Source organism: Aptenodytes patagonicus, chromosome 2, assembly GCF_965638725.1.
Source record: "Aptenodytes patagonicus chromosome 2, bAptPat1.pri.cur, whole genome shotgun sequence".
Classification (NCBI taxonomy): domain Eukaryota; kingdom Metazoa; phylum Chordata; class Aves; order Sphenisciformes; family Spheniscidae; genus Aptenodytes; species Aptenodytes patagonicus.
In genome coordinates this window covers 100,564,221-100,579,151 of record NC_134950.1, presented here as the reverse complement: position 1 = coordinate 100,579,151, position 14,931 = coordinate 100,564,221, and the positions used below count along the sequence as shown (strand labels likewise).

Here is a 14,931-nt window from a genome sequence, read left to right as displayed (position 1 = left end):
AAAGCTCTTATGTCTCTCAGGCAAGCTGTGTTCTGCACAGAATTGGATGCAGAGGTGGGACACAACACAGAGGTTCTGAACACCATGAAAATCTGTCTTTCAAAACCATCAGGGCAGTCTTACAGTCAGATACCAGTGCCCCCCACCTACACACACACACTTAGTATTTCACCATATCGCAACCAAAACCATGAAAGGCCAGCCTGAATCCTTGTTCAAGAGAGCACTGTGCAAAAGCTGCTTTGAACATTGCAGTAAGAGAAAAACATGCTAGCATACCCTGCTTTCAACTAAGTAGAGCACAGTACCGGACTCTTCTAGGAATAGTAACTAGCAGAATTAACTTGCTCTTACTGGAAAGGAAAGAAGACACTGAGTTTTGTCAAAAATTCTCATTTCCCACTTGACAGACTTTCCTTAAACTACCCCATGTTCATGACAAACTTGCAACCCCAAAGAGAGACTTTAAGCACCCCTACTCCTAATACCAGTTCAAGCAGGGATTCAGTGCTATTCATTTGAATAGCATTCAGTCAGGGAGAATGAAACAATAACATATGTGAAACAGCTTGAGTCTCGAGGATGTGAACTATACAGAATTAGTTAACAGATTTTTTTTTTTAAACCCACACACTCACCATCACATTCATTTAGTAAATCTGAATAAGAACTGTATTCAATAGCAACACAATCTGCATGTGAACATTCTGTGAAGAGAAAGACTAAATTCCATGAATCAATAATTTGTTTCAATTGTCTTGGTTCTGTTTACTACCTACACCATGTTTGATGAGTCTTAACTTATTAATGTTGGACATCCTCTGTTTTAAATCTCTGTATAAGGCTCTGAGTGAACAAGGCCTGTGTTTACTTTGACTTCAAAGAGAATTAAGCGTTTGCAGAAATGTTTTCCAGACTGAGCTGGACTTTATTAGCCCTGCTGTCGTAAGTTCAGGAAAAAAAAAATCACCACATCATCTAAATTTGAGACAAGAGACTATTTAATATATCTCGTATTTTGCAAAACAATACTATTTATATAATGTTGGTATCCTATGCAATATTGTAGTTAGCAAACATTTAATAGTTATTAAGCTAATGTTATTGCCATTACAATGTTGACCTGTTGATTTTTAGTACTGACAGAGCTGCCTGAAACATCTACTGTTTACAACATTTGTTCTAGCTAAAGAGATTTGATAGAATTTGCTAATCAACTGCAACCACTTCCCACCCATAAAACTGATGCAAAGAAGGGAAAAAACAGCTAGTGGGATCCAAAGACATAAACACTTTTACTTATAACTCTGTAAAGAGAAATCCCTCTCTCTCTCTCCATATGGTTTTCTCTTGGCTCTTAATCATCTATTTCATTGGCTTCCAGCTGGCTGTCTCACTACCATCTAGCAGTATCACTAGCAAGACCAACTTGTTATGCCAAAGCCAGGCACAGAAAGATGAGAGCTGCAGAGTAGTGTGAGTGGATGCAGCGCTCTACTAGGGGCAAATCTAGCATAAATGATGCAAGGCAGGGTCACTTCATTTGCCTCAGTAGAGCAACCACTGCTGCATTCCCAAAGTACAGCAGCAGGTCTGCGTTTGCACATTTTAGGAGTGGGAGTGAAGAACAACTACTACAATTGAAGCTACAGGGAAAGTCTGCAGGCAGAAGTGTAATTACCTGAGTGGGAATTCTGGCAGAAAACCCAAACCTCTTTCGCTCCTTAAATAGAAACAAATGCTGTGCAGTCACCATGGAGAGATTACGTACAGCATTTGGATCACATGCAGCACCGAAATACAACACACACACGACAGCCAGCCATGGAGCTGGTTCAGCGCTGCACAACCAACTCTCAGTTCTCCATTGACTGCAGCCACCCAGTCAGTGGCTCCCCTTCTAGCTATCTTCCCCTTCACAGTCTTACAAATATTAAGCTATATGTCAAGACTCAGGCTCCACATTAAAGGCCAACTCTGCAAGCTGTTTAGCCCATCTGGGAGGTACCTAGAGCCTGACATGGAAAAGCCTGAGATGGAAGCCCTGACAAATTTATCCACTACCACCCAGGTAAGATTTCAAATTGGGAATAGAAGAAAGCCACAGGGAAAGAAGCATCATATAATGCCTGTCTGTGATTTAGCTAAGCAACCAGTCTTTGAAGTGCAGCAGTTCTCACATGGTCTGCAGAGACTTTGACTTCAGTTGCAAAATTTCTCAGTTCCAGTCCATGTCCAGAGTCTGTGGTTTCTAGTCACCTTATGTAGCCAGGCCCACCTCCTCATCTCCCTCCCTATCCCTTCCCTCTGCCCAGTCCACAACTCAGCTTGCTTCTTGTCTTCCATGCCCACCAGCCTCCAGACTCAACCCCAGCTGCAGCCCCCATCTCCTGGGGTGGATTTTTCTCCTCCACTCCATCACCCATGTCTCTAGCACACAGCTTCCTCCTCAGGACTGTGGCAGCACTCTGGGGGAGGGTCACTAGAGTACAGGGAAAATGGGCACCCTTTTCCATCTTCAGGCACGGTATGGGCAGCAGTCTTTCAGAGTCCTTTTGGCCTCAAACTCTCCCTCAAACAGCTACTTGTGCTCACTAATGATCAGGGCCCTTCCTCTGTAGCTGCCCAACTATTCAGTCCAACTTTCAAAGAGAAATGCGGCTGCTCAGAGTCCCTGAAAAATCCAGCCTGTCACTTTCTATTGTTTGAAGTCAGTAGGAATGTTGTCAGACTAAAAATGTCAGAAATTTGCCTCTCTCCTCCAAATCAGCCAAGCTTTGTTTTGTTAATAACTTCAGCCAGCCTCCAAGCCTTAGGAGAGAGTGCTTTGTATCTGCATACACGTCAGGCTGGTGATACTACATGGGAATCTTTCACTTACACAGCAACGCTTTGCTGGTCTCAGTATCAGGAATGCCATTCCACAGATAGTCCTTTTCTCACCTCTCTGCAGTAGCTCGCTAATTTAGGAGCGTAAATCAGAGACAGCTGATAAGGTTGTAGGCACCAAGATGTCCTGCCTCCCATTCAGTTTTCCTAATCATCCTGCAAGCCACCAAATAGCTTCAGATCTTAGAGTTTTGAAAACAACTCTGCTCATTTTAAAATATACATACATTTCAATTTCCTCCACATAACACCAGCAATTATTGAAACAGCTGTTTCTGATTTTGTAGTGATTTTTTCCCCAGCATGCACATCCCTGTGACTGGCTTTTGTTTTCGTTCTCGCAAGACAAGGCACAAAGAGACCTGTGCTTTTTTCCCCTTCCCACCATTATTAGCCTTCTCACAGCTCCTCTTTCTCTCCAGTTTCAATGCTGTGCTTCACATAAGCCCTGTTCCATGGGTTTTCTTAAAGGGAAATACCCTATATTTGTATTTATGAAGAATTATCCTCTATTTTTCAACCAATACCACACATCCTGGTGCCTTGACTGTACTGAAACTTGCTCATTCTTAATTTTACAGATTGATGAAAAGCTGCTAAAATGAGAGGAAGATTTTCAATCATCAGTCAGCATCAGCATGAGAGCAGTCTGCTCTTGAAAGCCTGTAGCTCCGATTGTTCAAAAACATACTGTTCGCCATGTCAGTTTAATCATGTGTGTAAGATATTAAGAGATCAGGCTCTAAGTGTACAAATTCTGTTGAGATCTGAGAAGGTTCTTTTCATAAATATGAATGAGGGCCAATTTCATGCCACTTGTTACATCCCATGTACTCTTATTTCTTCAAACTATCACTTGTCTTTCTTCTTATGTGCCAATAATCAATTTGTAAAGCATAAATCATAAAACTTACCTGGTTTTTGATTATGCTACAGCCTATGATTTTACATTTAACCAATTTTCTTCCTTTGATAACTGACATTGTTTCCATTTTATCACCTGATTTGTGTTTGAAGGAACAAATAAAAATCACCTTTTTGCAAGGATTAAAACTTCACCTATTATTTACTTATAAAGTTTTAGAACTGCACCATCACAGGAAGTGCTTAATCAGAAATGCAGAGAAGCAGCTCAGCCTGTACATCATGTTCTGCCATACATCAAGCAGCAATCATATTTCAGCATTATCACATACAACTTGCAAACATCTGCTAAAGAGAAAAAAAATAAAACAGCAGCAACAACAAAACCCACACACCAAAAGGTTATTTGACTTGCATTCCGTGTGAATTCAAAGTGGACACAAGAATCAGGTCCCTGTTGATTAGGGATGAAAAAAGAACAAAATTTCTTGGAAGACACTTGTTTCTCAAGAGACAGTAGATGCAGAGAGTAGACAGTAGAGACAGAGAGTTCTTTGCAGCTCTAGGATGCCAGCACAGGTAGGTACAGTCACACACATGCACTCTGAGCTGGGTAGAGACACTAGCTACAACCTGGAAGCCATACAGTAACCTTAGCGCAGTGCTTCGCATAGTCAAATAAGGCACACTGAAGCAGGGGAAGATCACTTTAGGCTCACTGCCATGCAAATGAGTTTATTCAGCTTTCCAGCCAGACCAGCTGAGGGTTTGGACTGGAGACAAGAGGAACACATAGGGCTGCCTGCAGCCATCCATCCAGAGTGATCTCTTAAGCTGGAGTCACTCTGTCTCAGTGTTGGGGTTCATTGGATTCTGAAAGTTCAACAGCCTTACTACTTGAAAAACACATTAGTCATGTAAACATCTCCATTTCACATACATGGAAAAGAAATTTGGCAAATTTTTACAGGAAGTTTTCTACTACAAATCAGGGTAAGATCACAAGCTGATATTCATTTGCTACCAGGGTCTCAGGAAGTTAAAAAACAGTAATTCCTCATAGGTATTAATAATTACTTGGGGGTTTTGAATCTTTCGATTTCATACAAAGAGTTAATTTCATGTGAATATTAGAAGAAATAATTTTTTTTTCCCACAAACTACAACAGCTGATGATCTCAGCACAAGCGACCCAAGACATGACCAGTTATGATCTTCAACTGACAGCACTGCCTTAACTTTTCTCTGCTATCTTTTATAACAATCTCTTGGAAGTATAAACCATGGCTGCTTTTTAATTTTTTTTTTTTTTAAATCTCCTACAGACATCTACTTCTAAGGATGTGAACAGACTCAAACAGTAATCAAGAAATTGTACAGTGATTTCAAAGGACACTTAAAACATTTTCCCTAGTCACAGCCTGTCTGTCTCCTGCCTACATTTCCTCTCATTTAAAAGCTTGCCTTGCTGCTTGGAATTCCAGATTCAGGACTGATCTTTTCCAGTTGCTAATGGTGCTGAAGAACACTTAAGAAAACCAACCAGAGACTGAAATGTGTGTATTATATATGACAGCATCCTGTTGATCTTAAAAAAAAAAAGGGGGGGGGGGGGGGCGGGAAGGCTGGAGATACTCAAGTGTCTTTGCTTGATTTCCCACAGGAGGTTCACTAATGCCCTGAATGACCGGTAGAGATTTGGTGCTCTCAAACCAACATCCCAGCTACGCAGAAGAAACACATTCCCTCTCAACTTCAGATGAGGGTGCCTGGACAAAGACAATGACGTCTGTATGCCAGGACATAAGAAGAAAAGCCTTCTGTGGTGTTATTTATTGTAGCAACAGGCCCTGGCAACAGTTAGACTCCATGGTGATAACAAATAACCAAGCTCCCAAGGAGGAGACTAGGGCATTCCTACTCCCTGGACTTGCAGCAAGGACAATCAGATGGCCACAGTTTCACCATGGGCTGTAATATTTCTAACAGGGTCGCTGTCGCACAGCTGTCTTCTGAGGAGCTACAGAACAACCAGGAAGCCAAAAGCCAGGTAGTGACTTCTTCCAAACAGATTCTGTACAAAGTGTGTTAGGAGACATCTTAGCATGCGAGTGTACAAGGACTTCTGCATACAGAGAAATTATTTTGCTGATGTTAACGGTAGCTCTGAATCTGTCAGGGAGCTCTTTAAGAGAAAGGCTATCACTCACTCAGCTTAATACAACCCTTATGCTACAGGGGAAGCAGACTCACCATTTGGCCACATGCATGACTTGATTTTACAGCACCTGGAAAGTGGCTTTTCACAGTCTGTCTCACTTGCCTCATTAAAGATACAATTAGAGGCACTTATCTCCCACACCAGCATTGAATTACAACACTGCAGCAAGGTGGGTTTTGCCTCAAAAAGTTATTATGAGGCAAAGGGGTTGTATATATGCAAATATTATAGGATACTTGTGCGCAGCCACTTTGTGAAGTTTGCAGAGTTGCATTGGCTCAAGCCCAAACATACAGAGGAGACAAGAATACATCTAGGCTCTAATCCTGCATTCTTTGGAGGTTCAAAGCTATTGTTTAGAAGGTGCACAGGTTAACACCTTACCAAGTGTTAATTTAAAACTCAGTTTTAAATTTCTAACCAATAATCCACATATAGAAGGCACTGAAAGTACAGAAACAATACTCCAATATAGTCAACTGGATTATGGACACATTTAGGCTTAAGGTCATTTGCTTCTTTTCCAAAATGCTCCAAGAGACCTTTCCTCACCATCAACATCCACCTGTGACAGAACATGGATAAGTATCAGGAACACCTGTCTCCCACTCCACTCAGAATCTGCCAATTCTATGGGACTATTCTAGATACCACCTTAAATGTTTAGAAGCCCAAGGAGCTTCTCTCTCATTTGTTTCTTCATTTTCTTGTAGACTAAAAATGACAGCATTGCTGGAACAGAGGCTGTGCCCTCACAGGATGGGCAGCTTGGCCAACAGGCACTTCAAAGGATGGAGCCAAAACTTGAAGATGAGACCAGTGAGGGAGACTCCCCTGAAGAACTACCAGAAAGATTTACATCTTCTCAGAAAAGCAGCAATGCACAAAGCACAGGTAAACAGTAACTGAAGTTCATACCAGCTCCACAAACGGAGACCTAGGAGGAAATTATCTTGAGAGTCTACTGCTACAGCCAACTTCTACACCCAGAAGCGTTCATGCTGCAACACCACAAGGATTGAGCTCTTAGCACTGGTTTAAAACCATGCAATAGTAGCAGAAAGCATATCCTAGCTGATGATTATGTTCTGTAGCATGACTCAACCCTCACTACCAGAACAGGCAGCAGGGTAGATACTCTTCTTGGCAGACGCCTAGAACAGACCAAGAGAACAAACTCAGCCTTGTCCCCAGGGGCAGCCCTCTCTAACTGGGATTACGGCACACTGGGAAGACGCATTGCCCACGCGAGGGCTGTCAGTCTGCTGTTACAATGAGTCATTTTTTACAACAGAATGGTTAATACAATGCCCCTGACTAGCATCAGGTAGAGACAGTGAGTAAATACCGTGTTATTCCTTAAGTTTGCAAGCAAAAGTTGCCAGTTATCATACAGAGAAAACTAAAAATTCCAGAAGTCATCATGATAAGCAAAGGTCTGCTAAGAAATTTATGTTTTTAATTACAAGTGAACACTTAAACCCAAACTTTTCTATAATCTTGAGACACCACTGTAGTAAGAGTTGCTAATGGAAAAGTAGCACCATCTTTGGCACATTTAAACCCCCTAATTTTGTAGTTTAACTCTTGTACTTTCCAAGTGCCATGAACAGCTTAAATTTCACAAACACACTAAATGGAAAATCTACAGTGGTTGTTTACTCTTTGTAATAAACAAGGGTTGCAATAAAATATTTCAAATTGAACACAAAAGGAATAGTTACTGGTATTTGCTATTCATTAAAGAGGACTTAACTCCCAATGCCACAGGAGGACGTGATGAAAGGATTTCATTTCAGATTGAACAAAATTGTTTGCTTGCTCTGAAATAGTGCATTTCATTTCAAGCTCCTTTTCCTCCCACTTGCTAAAAGATAACTTCACAGGAAATTTCTAAACAGAAAGTTTTTGAAATCATGCTTCAATCTTCTGTTTCAAGACAAAAAAAACCCATACCATACCAAGATATTTCAACTACATTTTTCTCCTGAATGAATAGATTAGTAAAACCAATACAAATTCACATCACTTGTCAACATTGCCCACTCATCATGCTTTTATTTTTTGCCAAGATATGTTTTGCTGTATACTGGCTTCTGACATTTTGTGTTCTGACTGACAGCTGAACCCCAGTGCTTTTTGGGTGACTGGTTCAGTTATTTTAGGAGAGGTATGGAGTCAGCTTCTTCAAGATGGTAGATGTTCTGTATTTTTGTTTTACAACTAAAAAAATAAGCCAACGTTGTCATACCCACTCTGCTTATAAAGACTGGCAGATGTCAAATAACTGCGATTTTGATTTGGTCCAAGCATTCTTCATACAAAAGCTCTATCTTTTGCCAATAGAGGTTGGGCAGACGATAGAACTGTCAACAGAGGGTTGAAAAACCTGATGGGTCTTGGCAATAAAGTTGTTCGTTGTTTATTCACGTCTAATACATGGAAACTAAACAGCCACTCAGAAGGGTTATCAAAATAATTTGGCTTTTATTCTTAATTGCTGTTTATAAATATATAATTAAGTGGTGGAATGCTTATGATCAGACTCAAACGTAGCAATGCTGTTACAACACAAATCATAGACCAGGAAAGCATGTGAAAGTTTGGGTTCATTTAACAGAAGAGCACAGTGATCTTTATAAGACGGCCCATTAGTAGGCTTGTACTATCCCATCCCAGCCTGGCTTTCTCTGACCAGATCACAGGACCCTTGAGAACTTGAACTACAAAGAGCTCCCTATGGACCCTCTTTAGGAACATGCTCAAAAATTGGCTTCACAGGCCTTCAGCACACGCTTCCATGCTTTCCTGAATGTGCCCCTCTGGGTGTAACTGACTACCGTGAGAAACTGAACTAGGCGCCCGCACCGTTTTTCAAGCTTAGTGGCTTGAAACTTGCTGCAAAGTTTAAGCAGTGAAGAGCGCCTTAAGCAGGCCTTCTCCGCTGGACGTTCTCAGTATGTAACCTCTTAAATAAAAGCTCTGGCATCAGAAATACATCATGAAGTTTTGTTTGAATGCCAAGTGCTCTACGAGTATTAAGTTTTAACATTCTCATCTTTTGAAGATGCACCGCTCACCAGTGAGTTCACCGGTAAATCATGGCCCTTACAGGAAACAGAAAGGCAAAAATCATCAGACATTCTTGAGGAGCTGAGGATGCAGGGAATAATCAAGAGCCAAAGTACCACTGGCAGCACTGGAGAAGCGTATGAAAACAAGGTAAGTGCCATTATATGAGGCAGGACCCCTGCTACAGCTCTGACCCTGCTGTGAGCACCCCGAGATTCAGTTTCTGCACACACAAAGCATCCAGGCATATCTCCTCTAAGAATTTAGAAGCAAGTTGTTAAACAGAGAACTGTGTTATGGGGATGTTAGTACAACACAAGCTGGCAGCGGTTTTCAGTTGTTTACAGTTTCCAGGCTTGTTTCAAATGGGGACAAAGGAGGCAGTGACAGTACTAAGAACTTGCTCTTTGAAAAACTCACTGGAAGTTACATGCCACAAACTTGTTTCTCAAGTCCACAAAACTAGAAGAAATACTGCTGCCAGGGCTTGTAATTACACTTAAGACCTCCGAAATCCTAAATATTCACACTTCTGAGAAATCTACAATTCACATTTGGTCTCAGACTAAGAAACCATTACATAATGGATTTTAAAAAAAATATAGAACTGGTATTTGAATAAGAAACTACTGTCCATTTTCTTTTCATTCTGAATGATAACCTGAGGTTTATTTTGGCTTCTGAACTCAAGTTCATTCTTTGTCATCAAGCATTGTGTTAAGGATCAGATGCCTCTTCCAGATACGGTTTCTAGTACAGATGTCAGGAAGGAGGTGGTCTTCAGGGAGTTTGTAAGCAGTTTAACACATTTGTGGATATGTATCATCCAAAGCATGATCCCACCACTGCTTGGACACAGGAACAATTCAAGCTCAAACCAAGGATGATTCTGAGTAGCTTTGTCATTTGAGGCAAGCCATTCACACATCTCTAACCTTGGCCACCTATATTATTGAAGATCAAACAGAAACTTTCATAAGAAGGACTAAACAAGCAAGTGCCACCTTACAGCCTGACCACTGGTGCTGTCTAACACATTTCCTATTGCCAGCACTTTGGAAAATGGGAAAATGCACTTGGAAGGTCTCCAAGTACAACATCTCCATAGCCTTTACTTACTTCCCCTCAGACAGATTTTTTGAGTATCTGAAAGGACTATCCCCTCTGTGGCTAAATTTAGGTAACACACTGCAGGCAGGTTTTTGTATTTTTCCCTTCATAAGATAGGCAAGTGTCTGTTCTTTTCTTCCTCTTGTATTAAAAAGCTGTCTGATATTAAATTACACATACTCTTTTATTGACAGAAACTCAGTCTGTGCTATTTCTCCTTAGAGAATTTCTATCCTCCCAACAGGAGGATTTTTGTCTAAAAATCAGTACAGCTTTTAAAAATTGAACCTCATGCTTTTCACTAACAAAGTCTTCACTAACAAAGTCAACTTTTCCAAGTGGTATTTTACATTTGAGCTGGGCCCACTGCTCCGTAACCTACAAGTGAAAACACAAATCTGTCCCTAGCTGTTAACTATTAGCTCTCCCTTAGTAGCAACAGAAAATTTGGCCTGTGCTACCTCCTGTAAGAATAATTTATTCCATTAGAGCTGAAATCCAGCAGATTACCTATGAATAGAGGGACTAAATGCACTGAACAGACACAGTAGAAAAGGTTTATTACCCAGACATATTCCAAATTACAACATGCCGCTCTGGATTTTGAGCATTAACACATGGGTAAATTCACATCTGAAATTTTGGAATTGACCAGGAATAAGCATGAATAGCTTTATGCCAAATTTCAGTCCAGCACTAGCTTCAATGAAGAAATGAGCTCACAGACCTCACAGCACTATGAAAGACAAGTACAACCAGGTTTGAGATTATTTTTACAATAATATTGGAGATAGACACATCCTTGCAAAAGCTTTCCCTTCCTGTGCATAGTTCTGCTCCATATAAGTATCTGCATCGCTTAAGCCTTGGCAGCATTACCCGTCTTCTCTGGATTTCCTGCCATTGCCAACACTGTGCAACAGCTACACTAGAAGCCTTCAGTCTTTTGACCATTCCTCACTTTATCCTGAGCAAAGGAACTCCAAGCAGTACAGGTTAAGATGCCTCGTTATACCTGTTTCTAAGTGTTACTGCTCTAAAAGAGCAGTACTTTTGAGAGCAACATTTCATGGGTGTAGCGTAACAAAGCCAAGGAAAAGCTGTACGTGCCACAGGATAAACCAGCCTCTACAGTTTTAATAGTGGCTCTTACTAAAAACACCAGCAGAGCCAGAGCTTCCACCTAAGATACAGGTGTCTAGGCTTCTTTGCATAATTAAATTTCAGCATTTAGGGAGGGGGTGTGTGTGCTTCAAATAGACTATATAGACTATAATAGACTATATAGAACATCTCAAGTTGGAAGGGACCCATAAGGATCAGAGTCCAACTCCCTGCTCCTCACAGAACTACCTAAAACTAAACCATATAACTAAGAGTGTCATTCAGATGCTCCTTGAACTCCGACAGGTTTGGTGCCATGATCACTTCCCTGGGGAGCCTGTTCCAGTGATCGACCACCCTCTCAGTGAAGAACCTTTTCCTAACATCCAGAGAATCATAGCTGATGTCAAACATGAAAATGTTTAATCCTCACCCCTGAGGAGTTACATTAAGCTCTTAATAGACACCCCTACTCCCAAGAAGTGGCAGGAATTGAATTATAGACAGCACCAGACATTTTAGTTCATTAGTGCACCAGCAGCAGTAGGATATCATCTATCAGGTACCTTTTTTCCAAGTCTACCTTTAAAGGCACTCCTATGTGTGTGAGCTAGAGGGTAAGCAAAAGGACCAAAAGCTGTAGTTTCAAATGGAATGGTCTATGGGAATTTTATCCACTTACCATGAGTTATCATTTACAAGGGATGCGCACAGGTTATTATTTTAGCGTTTCCATTGCTGTTAGCTTTCAGTGTGGGTTCGTTGAAGCTATGAGGACTTTTGATCTCCCAAAACTGTTTAGCTAAAAGATAAGTTCTTTTCTCAGCTTATATAGACACAGAACAATCTGGAAAGCAACCTGCTTACTGAATACTCTGTTTAGTTTGGACATATTGGGAAGAATTTTCCATTCATCTCTTCCTATGCAGTCCACAGTTTATCTTGGGTAAGGAATGACATGCTCATATGCAATACCTTCCCACTTTGGGCTTTCACTAGAATGGCCTTTGTCATTGGATAGAAGAGTTTCTTTCTTTTGAAAAAGTCCTTTGTTTCTTTTTTATGATGATTGAACATCGCTTTGTTCAGATTTTTGTGTCATCTGCATTCAAAACGTCTCCTTTGTATATCAGTTTTCTTCCTACTGATTCATGCTCCACCTTCATCTCACTAAATGACTCATCTTCTATACTATTTGCAGCACTTAACACTTCTGGCAGTGAGGCCTGACTTCTAGAGTTATTTATGGCAATAAAAGTCTGGGGAGCAGATAACTCGGGAGACTTGTAACAGGATAGTGATTATTTCAACCCTAGGTCGTTGGTGTGGGTTTAACACTGCTAAAACTGCTTATCATACAGGAAACAGTAGAATTCAGCCTCCTGGCTGATCAAACAATCACTGCATCTTTCCAGGAGTAAGCGCTACCCTCAGCAGCAGAGCTCTAGGATTGGGCTGCTCATTTGTATGCAGCAGAGGCCAGCAGTATCATGATTACAAAGCTCTAACAAAACCGTTCTTAAATCTCTTCAGCAGTAATAAAGTAACTGCCCTAAATGCTTAGGGCCTCATTACCAAATCCCCACATCTGCTGGGTGTACAGCAACATTGCAAGCTTCACAGGGACATCATTCAGCAGAAAAGGGGAATTCTCACTGCAGACAACACCCACTCATGAGTGAGCACTGAGGTTATTAGTACATCATTATTTCTAGGCTTTCATTGGCATCAGAGTCCATCACCTCCATGCATGAAAAAAAAGCAGAAGGCAAGCAGCAAAGTGTCACCCCAACATCAAAATATACTCTGCTGAAAGCTTTTAATGTCTCTACAGAGAGCTGCTCTGGAAAAGACACCGAAGAAGCCACCAGCTAGGCTGGAAAAAATTCAGTTTGGAAACAAGGAAGCAGGTGATTTTACAGTGAAGGACATGAAGACTTCTGCTGAAGTGAAAAAACAGGTCATCTAATTCTGCTATGTATTTTTCCAGTGTTTGCTTTATCACCTGAAGCCCTCTACTTTTTATAATCAAGCTAATGCAGACAGTACAACCTACTACCAAAACCTGATTAATGGCAGCACAGAGGGTCCTATATTCATCTCACAGATGTTGGAAGTCCAGGTTTATTTTTGTCGAAAGTCTGGAAGGTTACTTTAAAGATATGCATAAGAGGAAACTTCTGGAACAGTCTTTTTTTCCTATAGCAAAAGATGCATCTTCCACGGACACCAGAATAAATTGACTAAATTCAGTGCTAACTGGAGTAACATTCTGATCACATTTGGGCAGAAAGATAGAAAGAACTGCTGCATGTGTTTGACACGCATGTACTTCCATCCCTCATTACAAAGCATTGGGTTTTCTTGTTATTTTGTTCTAGGCTAGGGAAGAGGAACTGAACAAAATGTCACAACACATTTTTCCCAGCAACTGTCCACCAAACTAAAGGTAAACAGACTGAAAAAGGACTGCCCAAGTTTTTAAAGCCAAGGAGGTACAGACACCCCTCAGCCCTCACCCTTAGATAGAGAGCCAGGGGTACTGCTAAAGGAAATAACTGCAGTAGAGGCCACAAACAATTATACCGAGGACTCTGTCATTGAGTCTGGTAACTTACAACTGCATCAATGAAACAATCTGGATCTAAGCTGTCTTGCAAAAATGAGGAACTCCTCTGCTCCCTTCAGCTGTCTTTTTTGGGGGCCTAAGTAAATGATTTATCAAGGGGCACAGCTGAGTCTTGCTGCTACCTATCTCACCTGGGAAAATGGTATCTAATCTTAATTGTTACACACTAATTGAAAGTAACAAAACAAATGAGAAGAGCCAGGAAGACACAAATTAATAACCGGCCAGTCACTAAGTTCGAGCACATACACATTATCATGATTCTATCAAATTTACTTTTTTATTATTAAATTTAGCTCACTTCTTGGATGGCTCCGTGAAAAGATTCCCTTTCCCTAGGGAGCAGGGAACAGGAAGTTGGAAAGGCATTGTATACACACAGGAAGGCACAAAAGCAGGAGTAAGCAGGGAAAAAGCTGTGACCAGCAGGGATTTGGGCCAGCAGAACACGGTGGGACCCTAAGAGTAACACCAAAGCACAGAGCAACTAACAAAGAGGTGAGAGCTTCAGGTAGTAAGGTGACAACAGGCCCCAAGAACATCTATTTGACAAGCATTGAGCAGACAAAGGAAGGACAGAACAAGGACTGAAACTACAATGGAGAAAACAACTAACAAGCACAGTTGGTTTGTCCGCATGGAATGAGATGACTGTTTCTGTTACAGAGCGATGTGTTTGGTCAGTCTTTTGACTTTGGAATCCCCCATACCCTACCTCCAATGCGCGTGCAACATTTATTACAGCCAGCTCTTCCAAAAGCAACAAGTAAAGCAATTGTACCATTCATGCTCTCCCTGCTATCAGCCCTGCCACTCCATTCTGGTCTATCTCTAAACATGTCCATCCCCACTTCCATTTGGACCGCAGGCTCTACCCACCTCTCTCCCCCATCAATCCTGCACCACACTCACCTCTGCTCCTACCCTGGCTTTTTACTTACCTCCAGCTACAGGTGACACATTCTTCCTTTCCACCTTCCAAGCCAAGGAAATTCAGCTGCAGCACAGGACCACTCTTCTCTTAAATCACAGGCCAGGCACT

General features: G+C 41.3%; 1 protein-coding gene across 1 annotated transcript; it reads left to right on the top strand.

Annotated features, from left to right (window-relative positions):
- Positions 1 to 5,719: 5,719 nt before the first annotated feature.
- On the top strand, positions 5,720 to 13,908 carry STMND1 (stathmin domain containing 1). The gene is given in 8 exon segments (XM_076332100.1): positions 5,720 to 5,803; positions 6,688 to 6,868; positions 9,042 to 9,196; positions 13,095 to 13,220; positions 13,642 to 13,679; positions 13,681 to 13,723; positions 13,725 to 13,867; positions 13,869 to 13,908. Coding segments are annotated over 8 exon segments (810 nt in total).
- The last annotated feature ends 1,023 nt before the right edge of the window (positions 13,909 to 14,931 follow it).